Below are 21,910 nucleotides of genomic sequence, written 5' to 3' on the forward strand. Positions count from 1 at the left end.
CTATTAATTTCCTCTATGCTAAATATTCCAGTTTCATCTATAATTCCTCCAGAAAAGTGATGTCATAAAACTACCTTTTATCTCAATTCCCTTCTTAAACAGTCCTCTTAAAATGCAGATGAGAACTAGGCAGCATGTTGCAGGAAAAGTCTGACCAACACGTGGTTAGAGAGCAGTTCCCTTTCTTATACTGCCAACTTCACTACTAGGAATACCACCAACACTGCCACAAGCTCTGTGCCTGGATACACCAGGTCAAGTGAAATTGTAGTCACCTAAAATCCCTAACTGTAATTAATTAAGGTTGCCCTTATACTCTATTTTGGTTTTTTTAAGAACTAAATTAACCTTTCTGAAAACAAAAATTCTGTTGAACTCTACCTTAATTGCTTAGGCCATCATTCCAGCTCTTGGAAACCTTTACTCACTTTGTCATTCATGTCATCTTTTCTTCCAAATTTTGTGTTATCTACAAATGTAATGAGCCTCCTGTCTTTGGCTTCAAATTAATTGATTAAAAATATTGACCTGTGGTTTGCCAAATGTAAAACTCCCTGTATGGATTCAGTATTCAAAATTCTTCACTCAGTTACTTCACAGCTTCGTTGAATCCACATTTAACCATTTGATCTATAGAATAGAGAAGACAGTAAGTATTGTGTTCTGCTTGGGGTCAAAATTTCTTTCTTTTCCTTTTCTTTTATTGTCTGCTTTCTTTTCTTCATTCCTTCATATTTTCATATCGCATATCCTTGTCTTCTACATGGTCCCTTTTACTGTGTGCTCATTTTGCTTTGAAGAAAAGAACCTCCAATGTGTTTTTTGGGATTCCTTGGCTTCCTGCCCATATGCAGCCCTGGCTGAGTCTGCACTTGCTCCTGAGGTTGTTTGCCATGTACCAAGCCTCAAACCCTGTGCAGGGGAGGGATTTTCCTGATGCTCATTAGCATCTGGCAGAGGAGGAAGCTCTGAGTATTTCAACAACACCCCCAGACCAATTCATTTTCATCCATCTCTAGAATTACATCAAATGTAACCCTCCTCAAACATCAAATGGAGATTTAAAGAAAATTAAAACACAAATCATACGTGTGTTTTGGGACGCAGGAGAGGTGTAGGGAGAAAGAAATTATTACATAGTCCTCAGCAGACTTTTCACTTTAATCTCAGCATTATTGCATCTATAATCAGATGAATATTGATGATGGGAAAAGAGAGAGATTGCCTTGAAGGTTGCTTCAAAGCACACATCAACCAATCGTTTATTATCCAATTGAAAGACGGTATTAGAGTAAACTGCTTTGGGAATCAAAGAATTTGTTGTAGATATTCTGCTGAACAGCTCTTCGGTAACATGTCACCTGCTCCTGCCTCATCAAAATGTTTCACCTGGAAATAGTTGTGTCACAATTGTATAGGGCTAAGGAAGACCTTCTAACATTTGTCCAAGTGAGTGATTTTACTTTGCAAAATGTTTGGCTTTTTCATATAATTTTGTGATCATTATTATTATAAAATAATTAAATGTGGATCAGGATAAACAAACAGACCTATTCTCAAGTGTGGAAAGTGGGTGATTAATTGATTAATGAGTTAAACATCTTAATTATTGATTTTTTCCTTTATATTTAATCCCCTCATTTAGACAAATCAATGTGGACATTAAATTATTACCTCTTATTTAAAGAACATTATCTCAAACACAGATTTATTTCTCTGTAGTTACCTTGAAAAAGATGAGCTCTGGAGTCATTAGAACCTTTGCAAACCTGGCAAGATATAGTCAACTTCAGCTCAGGAAGAGGAGTGGCAGGCGGTTGAATGATTACTGTGCCTTAATATTTCAGAGGGAACCCCAAGACCTTGGTGCCAGGTTAATTGGTACTCCAAACCTATGATAAATCCTAGAGAATGATGGAAAGTTTGGGTCAGCAGCCAGAAAGATAAAGGTGAAAATGAATCAGTGTCTCTTAATAATGGAACTTTATGAGTTACTCATTCATACCCTCATTAATTCATTCAGTATGTATTGAGGGACTATTATGTGTCAGAACTTCTCTTAGCATCACAATACCCTTATAACCTTGTACAAATCATTTATCTTCTCTAAGTCTAAATTTTACTAGACAGGTATTTACCACAAGGAGTTGTGAGGTTTAGTGACTCATGTATATAAGACTCCAGCAGAGTGAGCAGTTGGACACTCAATAAACCCTCTTCCCTTTCCCTGAGCACTGAGACCTCTTTTTCAGGTAATTTATGGTAGTATGAAATGAATTCCATGTCTTAGTAACAAATTTCTCCCTACAGTGTTAGATCAAGAAGAATTGTGAACAATGTGTGTTTTCAGATGAAATTACATATTTAGATATTATTACAAGTGATAAAATATTTTGCAATCCATGAAGTCCAAGGATGTCACTGTTTGCCAAATGCCCTCTGAGGCTTGCTGACAGCCGTACATGCAAACTTACGCATTTCTTGAGACTCTTTGTTTTATAGCAAACATGAATAGTGACTTCATTTCATTTATCAATTCTTACTCGAGTGTTTTTTTTAGTAATACTTAAAATAATCTCATAAACTAATTTATAAGATACAAAAAAGTGTAAAATTTCGCACATTAACCATCACTAGATGCATAAAGTTTCAGCTCTTCTGATGTCTTAACAGAATAGACTTGAGGGAAATGAAAGATAATTTTGTAGATTGAGTGTGGTTGTTGTAATTGTCTTCTGATTTATGCCGTAAATTTGAAATAATTTTGAAAAAAGTCTAAAGATAGATTATTGTGGAACTGCCAAAGGCACATACCAAATTGTTACTTCATTAATTCAATCAATCATTTAGACAATAAATATTAATGAGTACCTACTGTTTGCTAGGCACTGTGCCTGGGACTCCAAAATGAAATTACATATTTCTCAGCATCAAGGAGTTTTCTCTAATGAGAAAGATATGTGAACAAATACAGTTCTATAAGGTAATCAACAATAAATGTTCCAAGAGCAGGGGGAATATGAGAAAGTCTCTATCTACATGGGGAATTGAGGTAGCCATCAGAGAGGAGACAAGCTGACACCAGAAGGATGAGTGGGAGATTATCACAGGTGTGTGTAGGATGAAGATGTCTGGCAATGAGAATAGAACAAGAAAAGTGTGAAAGCCTGAGGTAGCCTGGAGTGGCCAGGGGGAAAAGCAGGTTAGTGTTGTTAAGTGTAAATTACCCTGAAAGCAAGAAAGGCTGGTGAGAAATGGTAGAGAGCCCAGATTACAAGAGCCTTGTATAGCAGGCAAATGTATGCCAATGTTTTTCCCACTGTGTAGGTTGTGGGGGAAGTTATTGAAGAATTTTGAATAGAGAAGTTCCATAATCACATTGGTATGTTTAGGTTCTGAGAGAAGATTCACAATATTGTGATTGTTTTGTTGTTTATAAGATACAGAAATGGCACGCACACCCTTTTGTTCCTAGGAGTTTCAATAGTTCTTGTTGTAATAGAATTGAGGGATGCCAAAAGCAATATTTGAACTAAGTGATACATTAGAATTATAGAATTATAATAAGAATCTGTGAGCAGATTTTTAGTTAACAGGTTTTTAATAGGCTGTGATGCAATCCCTAATGGAGAAGCTTTAATGATGAAAGATAGCCTGCCTCTAATGGAAATTCATCTGGGTATGTTTTTATTGCTCAGTGAATTAAAAGGTTTTTATAGGATTACATTGTTAAGATTCTTGGAGAAAAACATATAAACACCAAATGAAAACTTTCCACTCTTTTATATCTCTTGCAGCAAAGCGGTTAATATTCCAGAAATGAAAATCATTTAAATTTTGCATAATTTTTATAATTTCAGGGGTTAAGCATCTGAAAGGCCAGAATGAATCAGCATTCCCTGAAGAAGAAGAAGGCACCAGTGAAAGAGAGGAGCAGCAGGACCATTAATTACTGGTCTGCAGCAAGAAGGCTTCTTGGAAATAACTGAACTATTAACTTTTCTGAATATACCATGGAATTCCACCACTTGATTTCCGGAAGCATCCTCCATCTCTGCACCCGCACTCATACAGTAGCTATGCACCTCCTGGAAGTCTCCTTAACTGAACTTTAGAACTAAGTACACATTGTTCCACATCACTTACAATTAAAGAATAAGCATTTATTTTACAGTGATTCTTCTTTTTAACTATGTAAAAATTTGCAGACATGTGACTGTTCTAACTTTAATACTGCCAGAGCTTAATCCTTGATGTCCTACTGATAAGGTTTGCATTCTAACAACACATGTAAATAACATCACTTTAAGAGTAAAAAATAAATAGTAAATACATTTAGACATGAGTGTGTGTGTATGTGTGTATGTGTGTGTGGGTTTAACTTAAAGAGAAATATCTAATAAAACTTTTAGCTTAAGTTTTGCATTGATCAAATTTCTGTATCCAGAACACAACATAATGTTTATTTTTAAATGATGAAGAAATGCCAGTTTTCTTGATTCAATACACCACAGTATTAGATACTAAACATCTTTTTCCCACCAACAACACATTAATGGTTGATTATAAAACTACAGAACTCTCTTCATTTTCTAAGCTGCAAGATATATATTTCCCAGCATTTTCTCTAGTTATTAAGAAAGACAAATGATAAATCTAAAAATCTATGCCAAATCTTCCTACCCCCTTTTTTAGCTATTACTTTAAATTTGGGTCATCTATTTCCTATTGCATTTTGATAAATAATTAGCAGTTTATAAATCTTCCATATCAAAAAATAAGAAATTCCATTAATTCATGCACATAATAATTTATTCATTAATTAAATAAATATCTTTTATGAGCTTATCCCTAGGAAGGTACTCTGCTGGGAATTATGAAAATAAAAGAAACATACTTTTACCCCTATAGAACTGGCAGAAAAGATTACAGCATTAGCATAAAGCAAGATTTTATATGACAGTATATATTTATTGAATAATTTAAGTTCTGGGCATTTTGAACAATTTTAATTATACATTATTTGTGAAGGCAAGTATCTAAACTACAAAATTTAGGGGGAATGGAAGAATACCCAACTTGGTTCCTTTATTAGTAATATTAACGAAATTCAAATGTATCATGGATTAAAAAAATGGAAAGATTTCTCCAAACTTGGTAAAGGAAAAATGAAGGCAGGAAGAAAAAATCAAACATGTAATCCACTGTGGGATCTTAATATCAAGATTCAAATATGTAAAATGATTGCTTTTAATTTTGAATATGAGTTTTGTAATGTAGAAGTTAAGAGAGTTTTATGGAGCTGTCAGAGAATGCAGTGAGTTGACATTTTCCATAGTATTTTTCTCCAAGAAAATAAGTGTGAAACTCATTGATTAGCATACCACAAGTATAAATGACTATTCTAGTTTAATCTCTCTCTCTCCTTTCTTCTTTCCTTTCTTCTGTCTTTCTCCCTCCCTCCTTCCCTTCCTTTCTTTCTTCCTTTTCTCTCTCCCTCTCTCCCCTTCTCCCTCTCCTTCTCTGCCTTTCTGCACCACTCCCTCGACTTTTTCTTTGTTAAGCCAAAACTTTCTGGATTTTCTATACCACCTGCTATGATTCTGTGTATTTCCCAATTTCTCTCTACTTAAAACCTGATTAAGCCCCTTATTTTAAGTGATTTTGAATTATTTGTGTTTGGAAAACATCTTAATGCCCCTTGAGAGTATTTGAGACACCCTGAGGTGCTAAAACATAGCATTGCCCTTCCCTTTCCTTGAACAGATGCTTTTAAAATGCTTTTTCAAAAGGACTCAGGCAAACAAAAAGAAACCAAAGCTTTTGCTGATTTTGTAACAGCATTTAGGGTAATATACAGGATAGCTTCTGGATTTTTCTGTTCTGTTCTCCATTCCTAAAAACACAAAGAAATCAACATTAAGAGCATAAGTTTTCTTTGGGAAATGTTGTTTTCTTCCATTCTGTTCTCCACTCTCAAAACACAAAGAGATCCCAATTAAAAGCTTAAGTTTTCCTTGGGAAATATGTTGACTTTCTCAGAAATTTGAAGAAAACCAGTTGAGATAATGGCTTTTCACTTTACTTTTCACACAATTACAGTTTACAAAATTTTTTTTCTAGGAGGCAACTTGGCTTCAGTTTGGCAGAATGGGCAAAGAAACTGACAAAAGCAAAACAAAACAGAAACTGTGTTTTCCAGATCACATTTATAATATAATTGTTAGTAGCTGGGCTTCGAGTCATTCTGACTTGGATTCAACTACAGGCTCTACCAGATTTCAGACTCAGTTTCTTCATTTGTAAAGTGGGTACAATCATACCTAACCTACTGGGTTATTGTGAGGCTTAAATGAGATAAGACCTATAAAATACTTAGCCAAGCTTAGAGAGCATTTAATAATTGGTGTATATTATTATTAGAGTTAGAAAGGACTTCAGAGGCCTTCTATCTTAACTTTATCTACTTCATGATCCTCTTCAACATTATGAACAAGTGATTAATCACCCCACTTATTTATTTTTATTTTTATTTTATTTATTTATTTATTTATTTATTTATTTATTTATTTAGAGATGGAGTCTCGCTCTGTCACCAAACTGGAGTGCAGTGGCACCATCTTGGCTCACTGCAACCTCCACCTCCCCAGTTCAAGCGATTGCCCTGCCTCAGCCTCCCAAGTAGCTGGGACTACAGGTGCCCACCACCACGCCCAGCTGATTTTTTTGTGTGTGTGTATTTTACTAGAGATGGGGTTTCACCATATTGTCCAGGATGGTCTCAATATCCTGACCTCGTGATCCGCCCGCCTCAGCCTCCTAAAGTGCTGGGATTACAGGCATGAGCCACTGTGCCCGGCCTACCCTAGTTATTCTTGAATAACTCCAGTTCCAAGTCAATCAAAGAGCTCCGATTGTTCTTCCGCATGTTAAACTCTCCCCTTCTACACCTTTCCTGCTTCTTTGATTCATCTTTGAAAACTCCAGATATTAAAGAACATTCTGATGTCATTTCTTTGATAAAATGTCATCAATTCCTCCCAAACTTCTCTTATCCTTCTAGCCACTCACTTTCGGATCCTGTTTAGTTGTTTACACTGACTCTAAGAAAGGCTCTGTCAGGTGAATAAGTTAGGAGTTATTTTTCTATCCTCTTATACATGAGAAACAGGCAGAATGTGGCAGAGTCAGGCAGGATTCTTGACTAGAGTTATTTCTATTGGACGATAATTTTGTAACCCTTTATTCTTCCCAGAGTTATCCAAGGTAAGGGTATTTATAAAAAAAATACTCAGACTAATTTTTTCACCATTCACTTTCAGTGTTAATTTAATATATGCCAATGTTTTATACATTATGGAGAACAATATAATTTTAGGCTGGCCAGAAACAAATTCTTTTTATTTTTGTAGTTATAAATATGATTATAATATGTATTAGAAGAAATACATATCCAGCAACCCCCAAATCCATGGTTCCATACCTATTATTGCTTAGGATGAGGCAAGTTTAAAGTGTGAGTATATTTTAGGTTTATTTAAAGAAAAATATAGTAGAAGTGGTACCTCCAAATCACAAAAGTAATATATAATTGAATGAAAGTTTGCAGGCACTAGTTTTTGTTTTGTTTTTTGTTTTTGTTTTTGTTTTTGAGGAAATGATAATTTTATTGGGATTGATAACCACTTTGGTTATGTAGGGACAATGCACCCATTTTAACAGACGCATATTTAAATATGAAAGGATAGAATGATATGATGTGTGAGATTTACTTTTAAATACGTAAGCCAAAACAGACATAAAGCAAGAAAGAAAAATAACAAAATATTGTTAGATAAATCAAGTAGTTGAAATGTTTAAGAAACTAGGTCAGTGGTACTGTGAGATGTCCTATATTCTGGATTTGTCTCTGTTTTTTCCTGGCACTATTTCTTTCTTTCTTTTTTTTTTTTTTTTTTTTTTTTTTTTTTTTTTTTTTTTTTTTTTTTAGTTTATTACTATACTTTAAGTTCTGAGATACCTGTGCAGAATGTGCAGGTTTGTTACATAGGTATACACATGCCATGATGGTTTGCTACACCCATCAACCTGTCATCTACATTAGGTATTTCTCCTAATGCTATCCCTCCCCTAGTCCCCCACCCCTTGACAGGCCCCTGTGTGTGATGTTCCCCTCCCTGTGCCCATATGTTCTCATTGTCTAACTTCCACTTATGAGTGAGAACGTGCGGTGTTTGGTTTTATGTTCCTGTGTTAGTTTGCTCAGAATGATGGTTTCTAGCTTCATCCATGTCCCTGCAAAGGACATGAACTCATTCTTTTTAAGGCTGCATAGTATTCCGTAGTATATATGTGCCATATTATCTTTATTCAGTCTATCATTGATGGACATTTGTGTTGGTTCCAAGTCTTTGCTTTTGTGAATAGTGTGGCAAAAAATACGTGTGCATGTGTCTTTATAGTAGAATGATTCATAATCCTTTAGGTATGTACCCAGGAATGGGATTGCCGGGTCAAATGGTATTTCTAGTTCTAGATCCTTGAGAAATCACCACACTGCCTTCCACAATGGTTGCACTAGTTTACCCTCTCACCAACAATGTAAAAGCGTTTCTATGTCTTCACATCCTCTCCAGCGTCTGTTGTTTCCTGACTTTTTAATGATCACCATTTTAACTGGCGTGGGATGGTATCTCATTGTGGTTTTGATTTGCATTTCTCTAGTGACATGTGATGATGAGTTTTTTTTTTTTTATCATATGTTTGTTGACCACATAAATATCTTCTTTTGAAAAGTGTCTGTTCGTATCCTTCACCCACTTTTTGATGGGGTTTTTGTTTTTTTCTTGTAAATTTGTTTAAGTTCCTTGTAGATTCCGGGTATTAGCCCTTTATCAAATGGATAGATTGCAAAAATTTTCTCCCATTCTGTAGGTTGCCTGTTCACTTTGATGGTAGTTTCTTTTGCCATGCAAAAGCTCTTTTGTTTAATTAGATCCCATTTGTTAAGTTTGGCTTTTGTTACCATCGCTTTTGGTGTTTTAGTCATGAAAACTTTGCCCATCGCTATGTCCTGAATGGTATTGCCTAGGTTTTCTTCTAGGGATTTTAGGATTTTAGGTTGTACATTTAAATCTTTAATCCATCTTGAGTTAATTTTTGTATAAGGTGTAAGGAAGGGATCTAGTTTCAGTTTTCTGCATATGGCTAGCCAGTTTTCCCCAACACCATTTATTAAATAGGGAATGCTTTCCGCATTGCTTGTTTTTGTCAGGATTGTCAACGATCAGATAGTTGTAGATGTGTGGCATTATTTCTGAGGCCTCTGTTCTGTTCCATTGGTCTATATATCTGTTTTGGAACCACTACCATGCTGTTTTGGTTACTGTAGCCTTGTAATACAGTTTGAAGTCAGGTAGTGTGATGCCTCCAGCTTTGTTCTTTTTGTTAGGATTGTCTTGGCTATAAGGGCTCTTTTTTTGGTTCCATATGAAGTTTAAAGTAGGTTTTTTCTAATTCTGTGAAGAAAGTCAACGGGAGCTTGATGGGAATAGCATTAAATCTATAAGTTACTTTGAGCAGTATGGCCATTTTCATGATATTGATTCTTCCTATCCATGAGGATGGAATGTTTTTCCATTTGTTTGTGTCCTCTCTTATTTCCTTGAGCAGTGGTTTGTAGTTCTCCTTGGAGCGGCCCTTCATATCCCTTGTAAGTTGCATTCCTAGGTATTTTATTCTCTTTGTAGCAATTGTGAATGGGACTTCACTTATATTTTTGCTCTCTGTCTATTATTGGTGTATAGGAATGCTTGTGATTTTTGCAAATTGATTTTGTATCCTGAGACTTCACTGAAGTTGCTTATCAGCTTAAGGAGTTTTTGGACTGAGATGATGAGGTTTTCTAAATATATAATTGTGTCATCTGCAAACAGAGATAATTTGACTTCCTCTCTTCCTATTTTAATACCTTTATCTTTCTCTTGCCTGAGTGCCCTGGCCAAATCTTCCAATACTATGTTGAATAGAAGTGGTGAGAGAGAGCATCCTTGTCTTGCTGCACAAGACAAGGTTTTCAAAGGGAATGGTAGAATTTTGCCCATTCAGTATGATATTGGCTGTGGGTTTCTCATAAATACCTCTTATTATTTTGAGATAAGTTGCGTCAATACATAGTTTATTGAGTGTTTTTAGCATGAAGGAGTGTTGAATTTTAACAAAAGACTTTTCTACATCTATTGAGATAATCATGTGGTTTTTGTCATTGGTTCTGTTTATGTGGTGGATGATGTTTTTTGATTTGTGTGTGTTGAACCAGCCTTGCATCCTAGGGATGAAGCTGACTTGATCATACTAGATAAGCTTTTTGATGTGCTGCTGGATTCAGTTTGGCAGTATTCTATTGAGGGTTTTCGCATCGATGTTCATCAGGTATATTGGCCTGAAATTTTCTTTTTTTGTTGTGTCTCTGCCAGGTTTTGGTATCATGATGATGCTAGCCTCATAAAATGAGTTAGGGAAGAGTCCCTCTTTTTCTGTGTTTGGAATAGTTTTAGAAGGAAAGGTACCAGCTCATCTTTGTGTCTCTGGTAGAATTTGGCTGTGAATCCATCTGGTCCTGGGCTTTTTGGTTGGTAGGCTATTAATCACTACCTCAATTTCAGAACTTGTTATTGGTCTATTCAGGGATTCGATTTCTTCCTAGTTTAGTCTTGGGAGAGTGCATATGTCCTGGAATTTATCCATTTATTCTAGATTTTCTAGTTTATTTGTGTAGAGGTGTTTATAATATTCTCTGATGGTAGTTTATAGTTCTGTGGGATCAGTGGTGATATCCCTTTTATAATTTTTTATTGTGTCTATTTGATTCTTCTCTCTTTTATTAGTCTGGCTAGCAGTCTATCTATTTCATTAATCTTTCCAAAGAACCAGCTCCTGGATTCATTAATTTTTTGAAGGGGTTTTCGTGTCTCTATCTCGTTCACTTCTGCTCTGCTATTAGTTATTTCTTGGTTTCTGCAAGCTTTTGAATGTGTTTTTTCTTGCTTCTCTACTTCTTTTAATTGTGATGTTAGGGTGTCAATTTTAGATCTTTCCAACTTTCTATTGTGGTCATTTAGGGAAGTACTTTTTTAAAATATTGTCATAGCAAACAACTTAAGTGTAAGTATCACAGAGTTCATTTAACTGTGATATAGATTTATGCATTCATAAATAAATCATGTATGTTGTATTTTTTTAAAGTCTTTATGTTTTTTCAGCTACTATCAAAAAGCAGTTTAATTGCAAAATGAATAATAGAAAAAGCATGTCTACTCACATTAAAGTGTTTATATACATATACAATTTTTAGTAGTTGCTTTCTCTGAGTAAACAGAAGGTAGAAGAAATGCCCTTACTTATTTTCTAAGTCAGTGATTCCAAAAACCAGTCCTCAAAGCTCCATTAGTTGCATTCATTAAATAAGAAATGTCTATGTCGCTGAAATGTCTATTTTGTCTATGTTAACAAAATCATTAGATTTTATAACATCATAACATTTTGAAGAACTATATCAGAGAAGAGCTTTATAAAAATGCTGGGGGGAATGTTCGATTTTAAATGACATTTTAAGTAGTAAACATCTAACATAATTCATACAGCAATGCAGCATTGTCCTGTAAATTGTGAAATAATCTACATGAATGATAGGTGCCTGATGACATCTTGTAAAGAGGCTACCACTCAACTGTAGGTCTTTCCTTGACATTTATTTTGTGGACACAGACATTGTGTATAGGGGTGCAGTCACTTCCCCTACTGAGTATAATAATATATTTCATGCAGGCAATGGAGACTTGGGCTAGAGAGGGAAGATGAACAAGAGAATGGATTATAGAGAAAAGTAGGCAAAGGAGGGAATTTGTAACTTGCAGACAAGGGAAAAATTCTTGATGAAGTAAATTAAAATGATAATGGATTCATCTTTGTTTTTAATTTCTTACTCTACAAACATGACTTAACAGGGTTTTCCCTTTTCTCAGAATTTCAGTAACAATGAAGCTAACTTGAAGGAATGAACATAGAGAGAATCCCAGCAGTATATAAAATTATTACCATATTAGCATCCTAAAAGTAACAGAATATTAGAGTATATTCAGCACATAATTCTTCTGAACAAGTGTTAACTTACAAGGCAGACCGTTACCAGAAGTCCAGCTGAAGTTTATTGACATAAACTCGTAAGGTTTGTGGAGCACATTACCATGACTTTGTTTTCAAGAGGTGAGAGCAGTCTAGAGGCGCTAGCATTTTCTGAGCTGGAAAATGAGTCAAAGTTCTAGTCTATGTTCTTCATTTTACAGGTAGAGAAAGTGAGGCCTAGAGAATTTTTCTTCAAATTTACACTTAGAAAGTTCAAAATCGTGTTATGTAGAAAATTATTTGGCAGCAAATAAAAGAATAAAAACAGCCAACAATGGTGTAGAGGTATATTTATGTCAAGACATAAAATGTCTAGAACTGGAACAGTGAATCAAGACACCAACAAGCAACAGGCAATTTTCATTTTCCTTAACATTCTCAGAGTTATAAACTCACATCTCAACCAAGCTGCTGCTCCAGGCATCTGGTCGGTCCAAGTAGAAAGAACAGTGGGAAGAAAAGGGGGAGGAACCAATAGCAAAGAAGCAAAACTTTTTCAGAAACCTTCAACTAATGTCTCATGGGCCAGAACTGTGTCACCGGACTATCCCTTGATGTAATGGTGTTGGAGAAAGTAAATATTTTTAACCAGGTGCCTTGCCACATCCCAGCTAAATTAGGGTTCTCATTGTGAAAGTGAGCATAGGTATTTGTTGAACGTTCAGCACTATCTGATTCCCAAGTGAACAGAGTTTTGGGATTTTCTTCCTCCTTAAGGCATTTAAATGCACCACAGACTATTCATATTTGTCAAGGAGTTAAAAATATTAACATTCTATAGGCCTTTTGCTAATTAAAAATGCATATATTAGGTAATGTGGGCTGGATAGAACCAGTCAGATATTATTAACTATTCTATGCTGTTTTTCACAAGATTATTTGGTAAAGTTTTAAAAGGCATCGTTTACAAACACAAGACCAAAATTCAGGTTCATTATTCAATAAATATATATGAATACCTATGACATGCTAAACATTGTTTAAGTGCTGGGGATTCTAGGTATTAATAAGATAGTCAGAGTCCTTAAACTCATGGGTGTATATTTTAGTGTTTGAACACAGTCAAATGCATGTAAACTAATAAAGTAATGAAATCACTTCTGATAATGATAAATTTCTGGAAGGAAATAAAACAAGGTAATATTGCAAAAGGTAGTGTCTCCTTTTTATCAAAACTGTGTGACATTGGGCAAGTCCTTTAACCAGTCTAGAACTGAGTTTTCTGCTCAGTAAAACATGGAGAATTATACAATAGAAGATCAGATAATCTTGTCAGGGCCCCTCTGACTCTAAGATCTCCTTTCTAATTTTCTTTCAAGAACTGCAGGCAAGTCGTAAAGGAGAAAAGAAGAGATTGGAAAGCAGCAGTATTGTGAGAATATGGGCTCAGAAGAGAAAAGATATCTGTGTGCTTGTAGGACAGCCAACAGAATAAAATTGCTTGAGTTAGAAATGCACGAACACACACATGCATATGTATGTATGTATGTATGTAATAAAATGAGCATTGTAACCAGTTGATTTCTGTCTTTTAAAATTTCCCTTTAGAAAATGATCTAAATAGTGACGATCAGTTTTTTGCTTGTTGTTTGTTTTTAAAATTTAGAAGTTCTTCCAGGAAAACTTTCTTCTTACAAATCACTAACTGGATAATTGACTCTATCCTAGCACACAAGCTTTGTTGCTACTAAGTGCTGCATACCAGATTTTTCCCTTTACAGAGATTTACATGACATGGTATTAAATCCTCTGGAAAGTTTCCACTGTGTTCTGAAGTATTTTCTTTTTCTCCTCCAGGTGCAAAATGAGTTGATAACAACCAGAAGTTGACTTGTTAGTGCTGTGCTTCTACTTGAGCTTGGAAAAATCCCAACACAAAACAAACATCACCTCCAATTCCATCACGATGCCACATTGCTTCCTACTGGATTACCTCCTGAAGCACTTTAGATATTTTATACATAAGTATTGACATGTTTTTCGGAAGCTGTTTCTTCACTTAATCGCTTTTTTTCTAATAATTTATATTACACCATTTGCCAAGTTCTTCCCTGTGGTTTTAGTTTATTTCTCTCTACTACTAAAAAAGGAATCTTGAGTTTAGGTAAATTTTAAGTGATTCCTTTTTAGTTTTTCTAATTCTGGAATCCGAGCCTTCTCTTACAACAGGAAGTCTTTCAAACACATTTTTTTTGTTTCTTTTTCAAATTCCACTGTGTTTACTTGTTGCTTTGTTTCTTTTTCAAATTCCATTGGTCTTGATTTAATTTAGTTCCACAAATATTATTGATAGTCTACTACCTGCCAACTACTGAATGAAACAGCAGACTTCTAAAAATGAAAAGGCTATTTTATTGTCATTGCCATCCTGCTAGTAAAGATTTGTTCAATTATTTATAATTAATTAAGTGGCTTCACCTATGTTTCTCTGTTAATAATCACATTAAATATGTATGACAGGTAGGATTTGTGTAATAGATAAGAAAACTAGAGTCCAAAGAAAATAAGTGGCCCCAAATGAACCAATAATCCAACAAACCCTTCCACTAACTAGCTTCTGACCTGTTTGAGTTGTGATAGATTTTAGGATAGAAAAGCCCATTCTCCTTAGGAGCCATAGACTTTTATTCTTTCTTATACTGTCTTATATATTGACTTAGAGCTAAACTTCCTGCAATTCAGACATAAAGCATAGGCAGATACTTTTGCTAATGAGGCTAAGGTGGGAAGAAAACTCTGAGTTCTACTTCAAACTGAGATGGCCTATAAGAAATAAAAGAAAGTAAATAATAAATAAATAATAAAGAAAGTAAAGAAGTAAAAGAAAGAAATAAAAGAAGTAAATTTGAAACTTTAAAAAAAGCATTTGGTTCATCTAAAAATGTTTCCTATGTCTAAATCTATATTTTAAAAATAACCTTTATGACGTAAAATGAGAGAATTGCTGAGCTTATGACAATCTTAGATATAATCTTTTCTAAAAGAACAAGGCATCAATGTTTAATTTGTTTCCCTTTCTTGATTTCTCATAAGTTGCAAAACAAAAATAAAAATAATTTCACAAATTGTTCATTATCAGTATCCTCCCTACTTGCCCCAGGATTTAAGTACTAACTTTTAGTTCCTACTCCTAGACTTCGTATTGCCAAAATAATAAAAATAATATGAAAAAGCATAATCACCCAGACCTACATGCGGAATTGTGGATTATGCTGCAGATATTAGATCATTGAAAGGAACAATATACTACTTAATGAGGAGCCAAAGACAACATTCTACCTGCTGTTCCCTTCAAGCTGAGGAATGAGTTTAATTGACTTCAAAGTCCCACTATTCTCAAAAGTAGCAAAGGTACAACATGGCTTGATAGGAATCAAAGGAAGGGAACAACAAGAACTTAAAAAATAGTTTGCAGATGGTTGAACATCTGTTTAGTAATTAGAGAAGAATATTTTTTCTTTCTTTATTGTTTACAGAGACCTACATTTTTCAAGGCCTTGCAGTAGAAGAGTGAGTCTCCTGTTACATTTCTCCAGCAGCATATATTCTGTGGATGTGTTTTCCTAAGCAGACTAATTATATTACCGTATGTTGCTTTCTTCTTTTGCCCTAATGAAACATAGATTTTTCTATTTTGAATTTGTCACCTGTTTGTTACATTTGTCAAGTGTTTTAAATATTACATTGGTCCTTTATTTGCTTTTGAGAACACCCAATAGTCTAAAAATTAAAATGACATGAAGGTCAATTCTAAGACAGGAATTATACTACTAAATCCTGGACTTGCATATGATAACAAGCTTGAGCTACACATTTTCGTTGTCAGAATAAATGGAATATATAGGAAGGAGTTAATTACAACTGCTTAGTACCTAAATAAGATTATTCAAAGTAATTTTTCTTGTAGTATTCGCAGAACAGTGTTAAAAATTAGACATTGTCATCATAAACACCCAAACCTATATCTGTAAAAGATAATTTAATGCAATATTTTGGGGAAAATATAGTTGCCAAAATTAATCACCTTGTTTTCTTTCATTGGGCAATGTGGAGTTAAAATTTTTTTCTATTGAGCAATGTGTGTGTGTGTGTGTGTCTATAATTTACATATGTGTTTGTATACATCTCTATATACACAGGTATGTGTATGCAAAATATATATATATCCACATATATAAAAATGTACACTAAATATATATATGTGTATATACATAAAATGCTTTGCTATACAGAAATAAAAAAGAAGCTTTTTAAAAGAAAGATAGAGAAGAAATTTAACCTGATTTTTATTAAATTAAGCACAGAGAATAAAACTTCACTAAAGGGCTGGGTGCGGCGGCTCAAGCCTGTAATCCCAGCACTTTGGGAAGCCAAGGCTGGCAGATCACTTGAGGTCAGGTGTTTGAGAATAGCCTGGCCAACATGGTGAAACCCTGGCTCTACTAAAAACACAAAAATTAGCCGGGCATGGCAGCACATGCCTGTAGCCCCAGCTACTCAGGAGGCTGAGGCAGGAGAATTGTTTCAACTGGGGAGTTGGAAGTTGCAGTGAGCCAATATCGTGCCACTGCACTCCAGCCTGGGTGACAGAGCGAGACTCCGTCTCAAAAACAAACAAACAAACAAAAAAACCCACTTTACTAAATAAATACCTCAAAAAGTTATAATTTCTGCATTCTCGTCTGTTAGGAAGAAGCCAGGTGAGAACAGAGGAGGACATCCAGAGTAAACTGGACACAGTAAGAGAGGTGAGGAGGTCCTCACAAAGGGCGCCTCTGGTGAAAGAGAAAGATGGCCAGAGGGAGAGGACCTGAGGGAGGGCAAGGCCAGCTCCTTCCCTCTCCATCTCTGGCTACACAACTTATTCTTAGCAGCTTCCTGTCCACTGCTGCTAAGTCATCGCCACATGAATATGTCTTTTGCACCATGGCTATTTTCCTTTTGCCCCCATTTCTATCTGAGGAAAGGTTTGATGATTATTTCAATGTTGACTCACTCGACTTTTAGACTGCATCTGACTTACCATCCTTGTCGAATGCATCTGTTCCTCTCACTTGGACAGTTTCCACATTATGAAAAGTCCTCTCCTTTTTCATTTCCTCTGCAGAAAGCTTGTTTTGCTAATGAAAAGTCCGGAAATTGGGGGAGTTTGCTGTTCTGTGTGTGTGTATGGGTGTATGTATGTATGTGTACATAGTTTTCCTCTTTGAGAAACTGCTATTGTTGCTTCTCAGTGCACTTGGATGTCTGATGATATTTTTTTATTTAATGAACAGTCTAGGAAATATAAAGGTTACTGTTATTTTATCTTTATGTTGATATTTTTCTCTTTAATATTTGCATTAAAATTGTTCCCCCAAATAGAATAGCTGCATGATAAAGCAACCAACCAACAAATAAACATATCTACCTACACATACATATGTAAATCTATATATTCATCTCTTTCTGTATCTAATTAATATATATGTATAATTTAGCCTTCCCTCTCAAGCAGGGACATAAGTGGTAAATTAATGATAATATAATCTTTACTATAGAATGGCTGGTCTACTCTGCATGGAGCACCCTCTCCATCATGTGCACTTTTAAGATATTGCTACTGAAGTTAAAGCCATGCTAAGCTCTTGAAACTGTAAATATCAATTAATTTTAAAAGAAAGGGATGAAGCTCTAGGTAAGTTTTTATTTGTATAGCTCATATTATTTCTGTGTTTCCATGTGTCAGGTGATATTCTCAGAACCTTATATAGAACATTTCATTTAATAATTCCAAAAGTACCTATTAGATAGGCACTCTTATTATTTCCATTTTATAGATGAAAAATTGTAAGCTTGTCCAAGACCATAGCACTGGTAAATGACAAAGTTAAGTCCAAAATTGAACTGAAGGCCAAATTTCATGAAATATCTTGGGTGAGATATTTCTTGCCTCAGGTCTTCCACATAAAATTTAACAAATTTAATGGTATCTGGATAAATACAAAATAATATTATTTTCTGTTCATCAAGGGGCAACAATGGGTCAGGTACTGTCTGAACCCTTTAAATATTCTTTGTCATTATTTTACCATTCTATCGAAGTATTAATGGTTAAGAAATGTCTTCAGATTAGGAAATGTTAAGGTTAGCAGCTACCAACCACCAATGACTAAGAATTAGATTCATTATTGTTCTAAGTCCTGTATGGTTCCATTATTAATCGTCAAGGCTGTAGGAAATCGACTAGGAAATGTGGGCTTTTCTCCTTAGCAAAGTCTAGGATTTACTGTTGCAAACATGTCTCTACACCAGGAGGCCCATCTCCCCAAGCATACAGACAAGAGAGAGACAAAGAGATCTTATTATTTCTCTCACATAATTCAGGTTTGCTTTTAGTATGCTATTAAGAATTAATGCACTCCTCATTTGTCTGCTCTGAGAAAAAAATACATAAATGGCTTTTGGGATTTTACAGATCTAAAGTGCTTGAAAAGTGGGTCTTATTTTGACTTAATTAACTGGAGATGTTATCTGAAAAGGACTGACTCAATCACATACCAAGCAGGATAAATAATAATACACTTTTCTTCCCTGCCTTAATTCAGTTATTCACATCCGTTTATTCAACACATATTTACTGAACACTTAATGCGTGTAAAACTCAGTGCTTTCTTCCCTAAAAACCCAGCAGCAAGTGTATGATAGAGAGCTACAATTCTCTCGCACAGAGGGACAGCAGATCAGCGTTCATCCAAAGAGGAGATGGAGTTCTGGTTAGAAGAATGAGAAGAGGCTTTGCGAGGAGTGGACAAATGCATAGACTCTTAGAGGAAGGAGGGACTGTGACAGGTAAAGATGGCAAAGGGAGCAGCAAGACTCAGGCAGAAGAGGCACTCAGTGCAAAGGCATCAGGAACAGTGAATACTGTAATGAAGGCTATAACTGAAAATGGGCTGGATTAGTCTGTGAGGGGCTTTGAACATTGTGCTAAGGAGTTTAAGCTTTACCTGCCAGCCAGTGGCTCTCAAAGTGAGATCTCCAGTCTACTAGCATTCGCTTTGCTTCAGGCCCCATCCCAGACCTACTGAATCAGAATCTCTGGGGATGGGGCTTAGACTTCTGTAGTTTAACAAACCTCAAGTCTGTGCTGGTGCATGCTAAGGGTTGAGAACCAGTGCTGTAGCCAGGCCTTCCAAACAGATGTGTGTACTGGGAATGAGTGGCAGGTGTGCTGGAGATAGATAGTGACCTTTGCAGTCCTCAGGGTGGCTAGCAGGGCCTGGGGAAGCTGGAGCTCCTGGGCTGACTGTCCCTGGCAGAAGCAGCCTCATTCTTTTTCCTAGGGCACCAAGTTCTTTGACCTGAAATAGTAGTGCTGTGCAGAGCAGGCCTGTGGGCCAAACTTGCCATGTAGCTGGTCTTAGCATGTTCTCTCCTCACCAGCTAAGAATGGTTTAGACTTTTAAAGGGTTGTGAAGGAGAAAAGGAAGAGAAAGTAGAAGGATCGGAAGAAACAGAAGGAGGAGGTGGAGAAGAAAATCGTGAAGGAGAAGGAGGAGAAAGGAAAGGAGAAGAGGGGGAGGAGGAGCAGCAGGATGAGGGTGGTATAATGGTATGTGTCTTGCAAAGCCTAAAATATTTACTGTCTGACCCTTTACAGAAAAATTTTGCTGACCTCTGATGTAGACAAGGAGAAATTATTTTTAAGAAGATGAGCAATATGTCCAAAGAATTCATTAGGGAGATTTAGCATAATAACAGTATACAGAAAAGACAAAGTAAAAAGAGCTAGAAAGAGAAGCCAAATGTTCAAAACAGGTAAAGTGGTAGACTTGAGCAATGCAATACTCTTTGATTAGAAAGAAGAAATCAGTCTATAAGCCTTAGAGAAATTATATGCTTTAAGTTTAAATTGACCCAAGCACAATGCCATGGCAGGCTCTCAACAGCCGAAGAAACCATAGACTTTGTCAAGTTCAGCAATCTTTTGAAGTTTGGTTTCGTTTTGAAAGAGTAAAACGATGCTGAGGGCATGACCTCTGAAATCAGAATCCCAAGCCTGCATCTTCTGGGATGGAAGACCATGAATGCATTGCTTCTCCTAGCTTTGTCTCAGTCCTCCTCTCTATAAAATGGATATAACAGTAATATTTATCTCTTAGGATTGCTGTGAGAAACAAGTTGGTAGAGACACGAAACTTAGAACTTAGTAGACTTATGTAAGCACTCAATGAATTTTAGTGATTGCATGTTCAGATATAAAAACTGTAATTACTTTTGCACCAACCTAATAGGTTTGCCTTGCATAGCCAGGAACAAATGCCAATATAAATGAACAAACAATAGCTAACACTGAAGTATATGAGTCAATAGGCTCTAAGTTCCTTACCTCTATCAATATACTTAATTATCACAACAACCTTAAGAGGTAAACCCCGAAAGGCTTCAGGAATATATAGCTGACTTCAACCTAACGAATTCAATCAAAAGCAGTCAGGCTATGCTGTGTGCAAGCCATGTTAGGCTATGGGAAAACTAAATAACAAAACAAACCCCTGACCCCATGGAATGTCTAGTCTACCTTGCAGACTAAGTGAAGAATGCTATGTAGATGCTATCTGTAACAACAACAAAATGGAGTTTGTTTACAAATAAGAGATTAAATGCATGTTACTTTTGTAATCTGAGACAAATGTCATTCAAACTGTCACTTAAAAGGTACTGTAGCTGTCATTTGCTCCTGTTTCTCAGTGGGAAGATTGTGATTTCAATGAGTGGAGCGGGAGTTAGAAAACAAGGAGTTTAGACTTGAAATCTCTAATTTATTTTATGTGTTTTGTTTTGTTTTGTTTTGTTTTGTTTTTTGAGACGGAGTCTCGCCCTGTCGCCCAGGCTGGAGTGCAATGATGCTATCTCCTCTCACTGCAAGCTCCACCTCCCGGGTTCAAACGATTATCTTGCCTCAGCCTCCCGAGTAGCTGGGACTACAGGCAAACACCGCTAAGCCCGGCTGATTTTGTATTTTTAGTAGAGACAAGGTTTCACCATCTTGGCCAGGCTGGTCTCAAACTCCTGACCTCATGATCCGCCTGCCTCAGCCCCTCAAAGTGCTGGGATTACAGGTGTGAGGCACTGCGCCCGTCTGAAATCTCTAATTTAATATTTACACAAACATACACACATACTAAGGTAAAATTCATGCTTGATGCACACGAATATTCTTAATTATAAATAGATATTTTTATGTTCACTTGTTCATATGCACGTATGATATTATTCATCAGAAAATCAATTTTCAGTAATGAATTCTAATGCACTTTAATAACTTTTGGGATGAGCACATTAAAAAGGACATATTTTATATCTATATTTAGGTAACAATTTAGAAATGGCAAGATGGAATGCCAATGAAGTCGAGGGTAAAAGTAAACACTTCATCAACATCCGAACTTAAGGATTTTGGAAAAAAAAAAGTTTTTTTTAGGGGGCGTGTGGTCTCTAAAAGATAATTTATAGGATCGTATCTACAGAAAAAAGTTTGACTTGGAAAAAAATAGATTCCTGCTCGTCGTATAAACTCTTGCTCACTACAGATCTTCATAATATTAATTTTTTCTTCCAAATGTATGAGATCAGGATGATTTTATGTGTGTGTGTATGTGTGTGTGTGTGTGTGTGTGTGTGTGTATGTGTATACACCTCAGCTGTGTATTTCAAGATATAACATCATTTAGTGGCTATTGTT

The 21,910-nt window shown here is 35.7% G+C and overlaps 1 protein-coding gene across 3 annotated transcripts in view; it reads left to right on the forward strand.

Annotated features, from left to right (window-relative positions):
* Nucleotides 1-15,244, forward strand: part of PPP1R1C (protein phosphatase 1 regulatory inhibitor subunit 1C) — a 142,527-nt gene extending 127,283 nt beyond the window's left edge. Inside the window, exons 5-7 of one of the 3 annotated variants that reach the window (XR_003122107.1) lie at nt 3,861-4,121; nt 13,981-14,965; nt 15,024-15,244. Coding sequence is in view for 1 of the 3 variants with exons in the window: in XM_025404067.1 (XP_025259852.1) it covers nt 3,861-3,949 (89 nt within the window). In the remaining 2 variants the exon portion in view is untranslated. Of the gene's footprint in view, nt 1-3,860; nt 4,418-13,980; nt 14,966-15,023 lie in introns of those variants that run through there. The other 2 variants (XR_003122106.1, XM_025404067.1) reach the window with 2 other exon arrangements.
* Nucleotides 15,245-21,910: the final 6,666 nt, after the last annotated feature.

Source organism: Theropithecus gelada, chromosome 12 (genome assembly GCF_003255815.1).
Source record: "Theropithecus gelada isolate Dixy chromosome 12, Tgel_1.0, whole genome shotgun sequence".
NCBI classification, from domain to species: domain Eukaryota; kingdom Metazoa; phylum Chordata; class Mammalia; order Primates; family Cercopithecidae; genus Theropithecus; species Theropithecus gelada.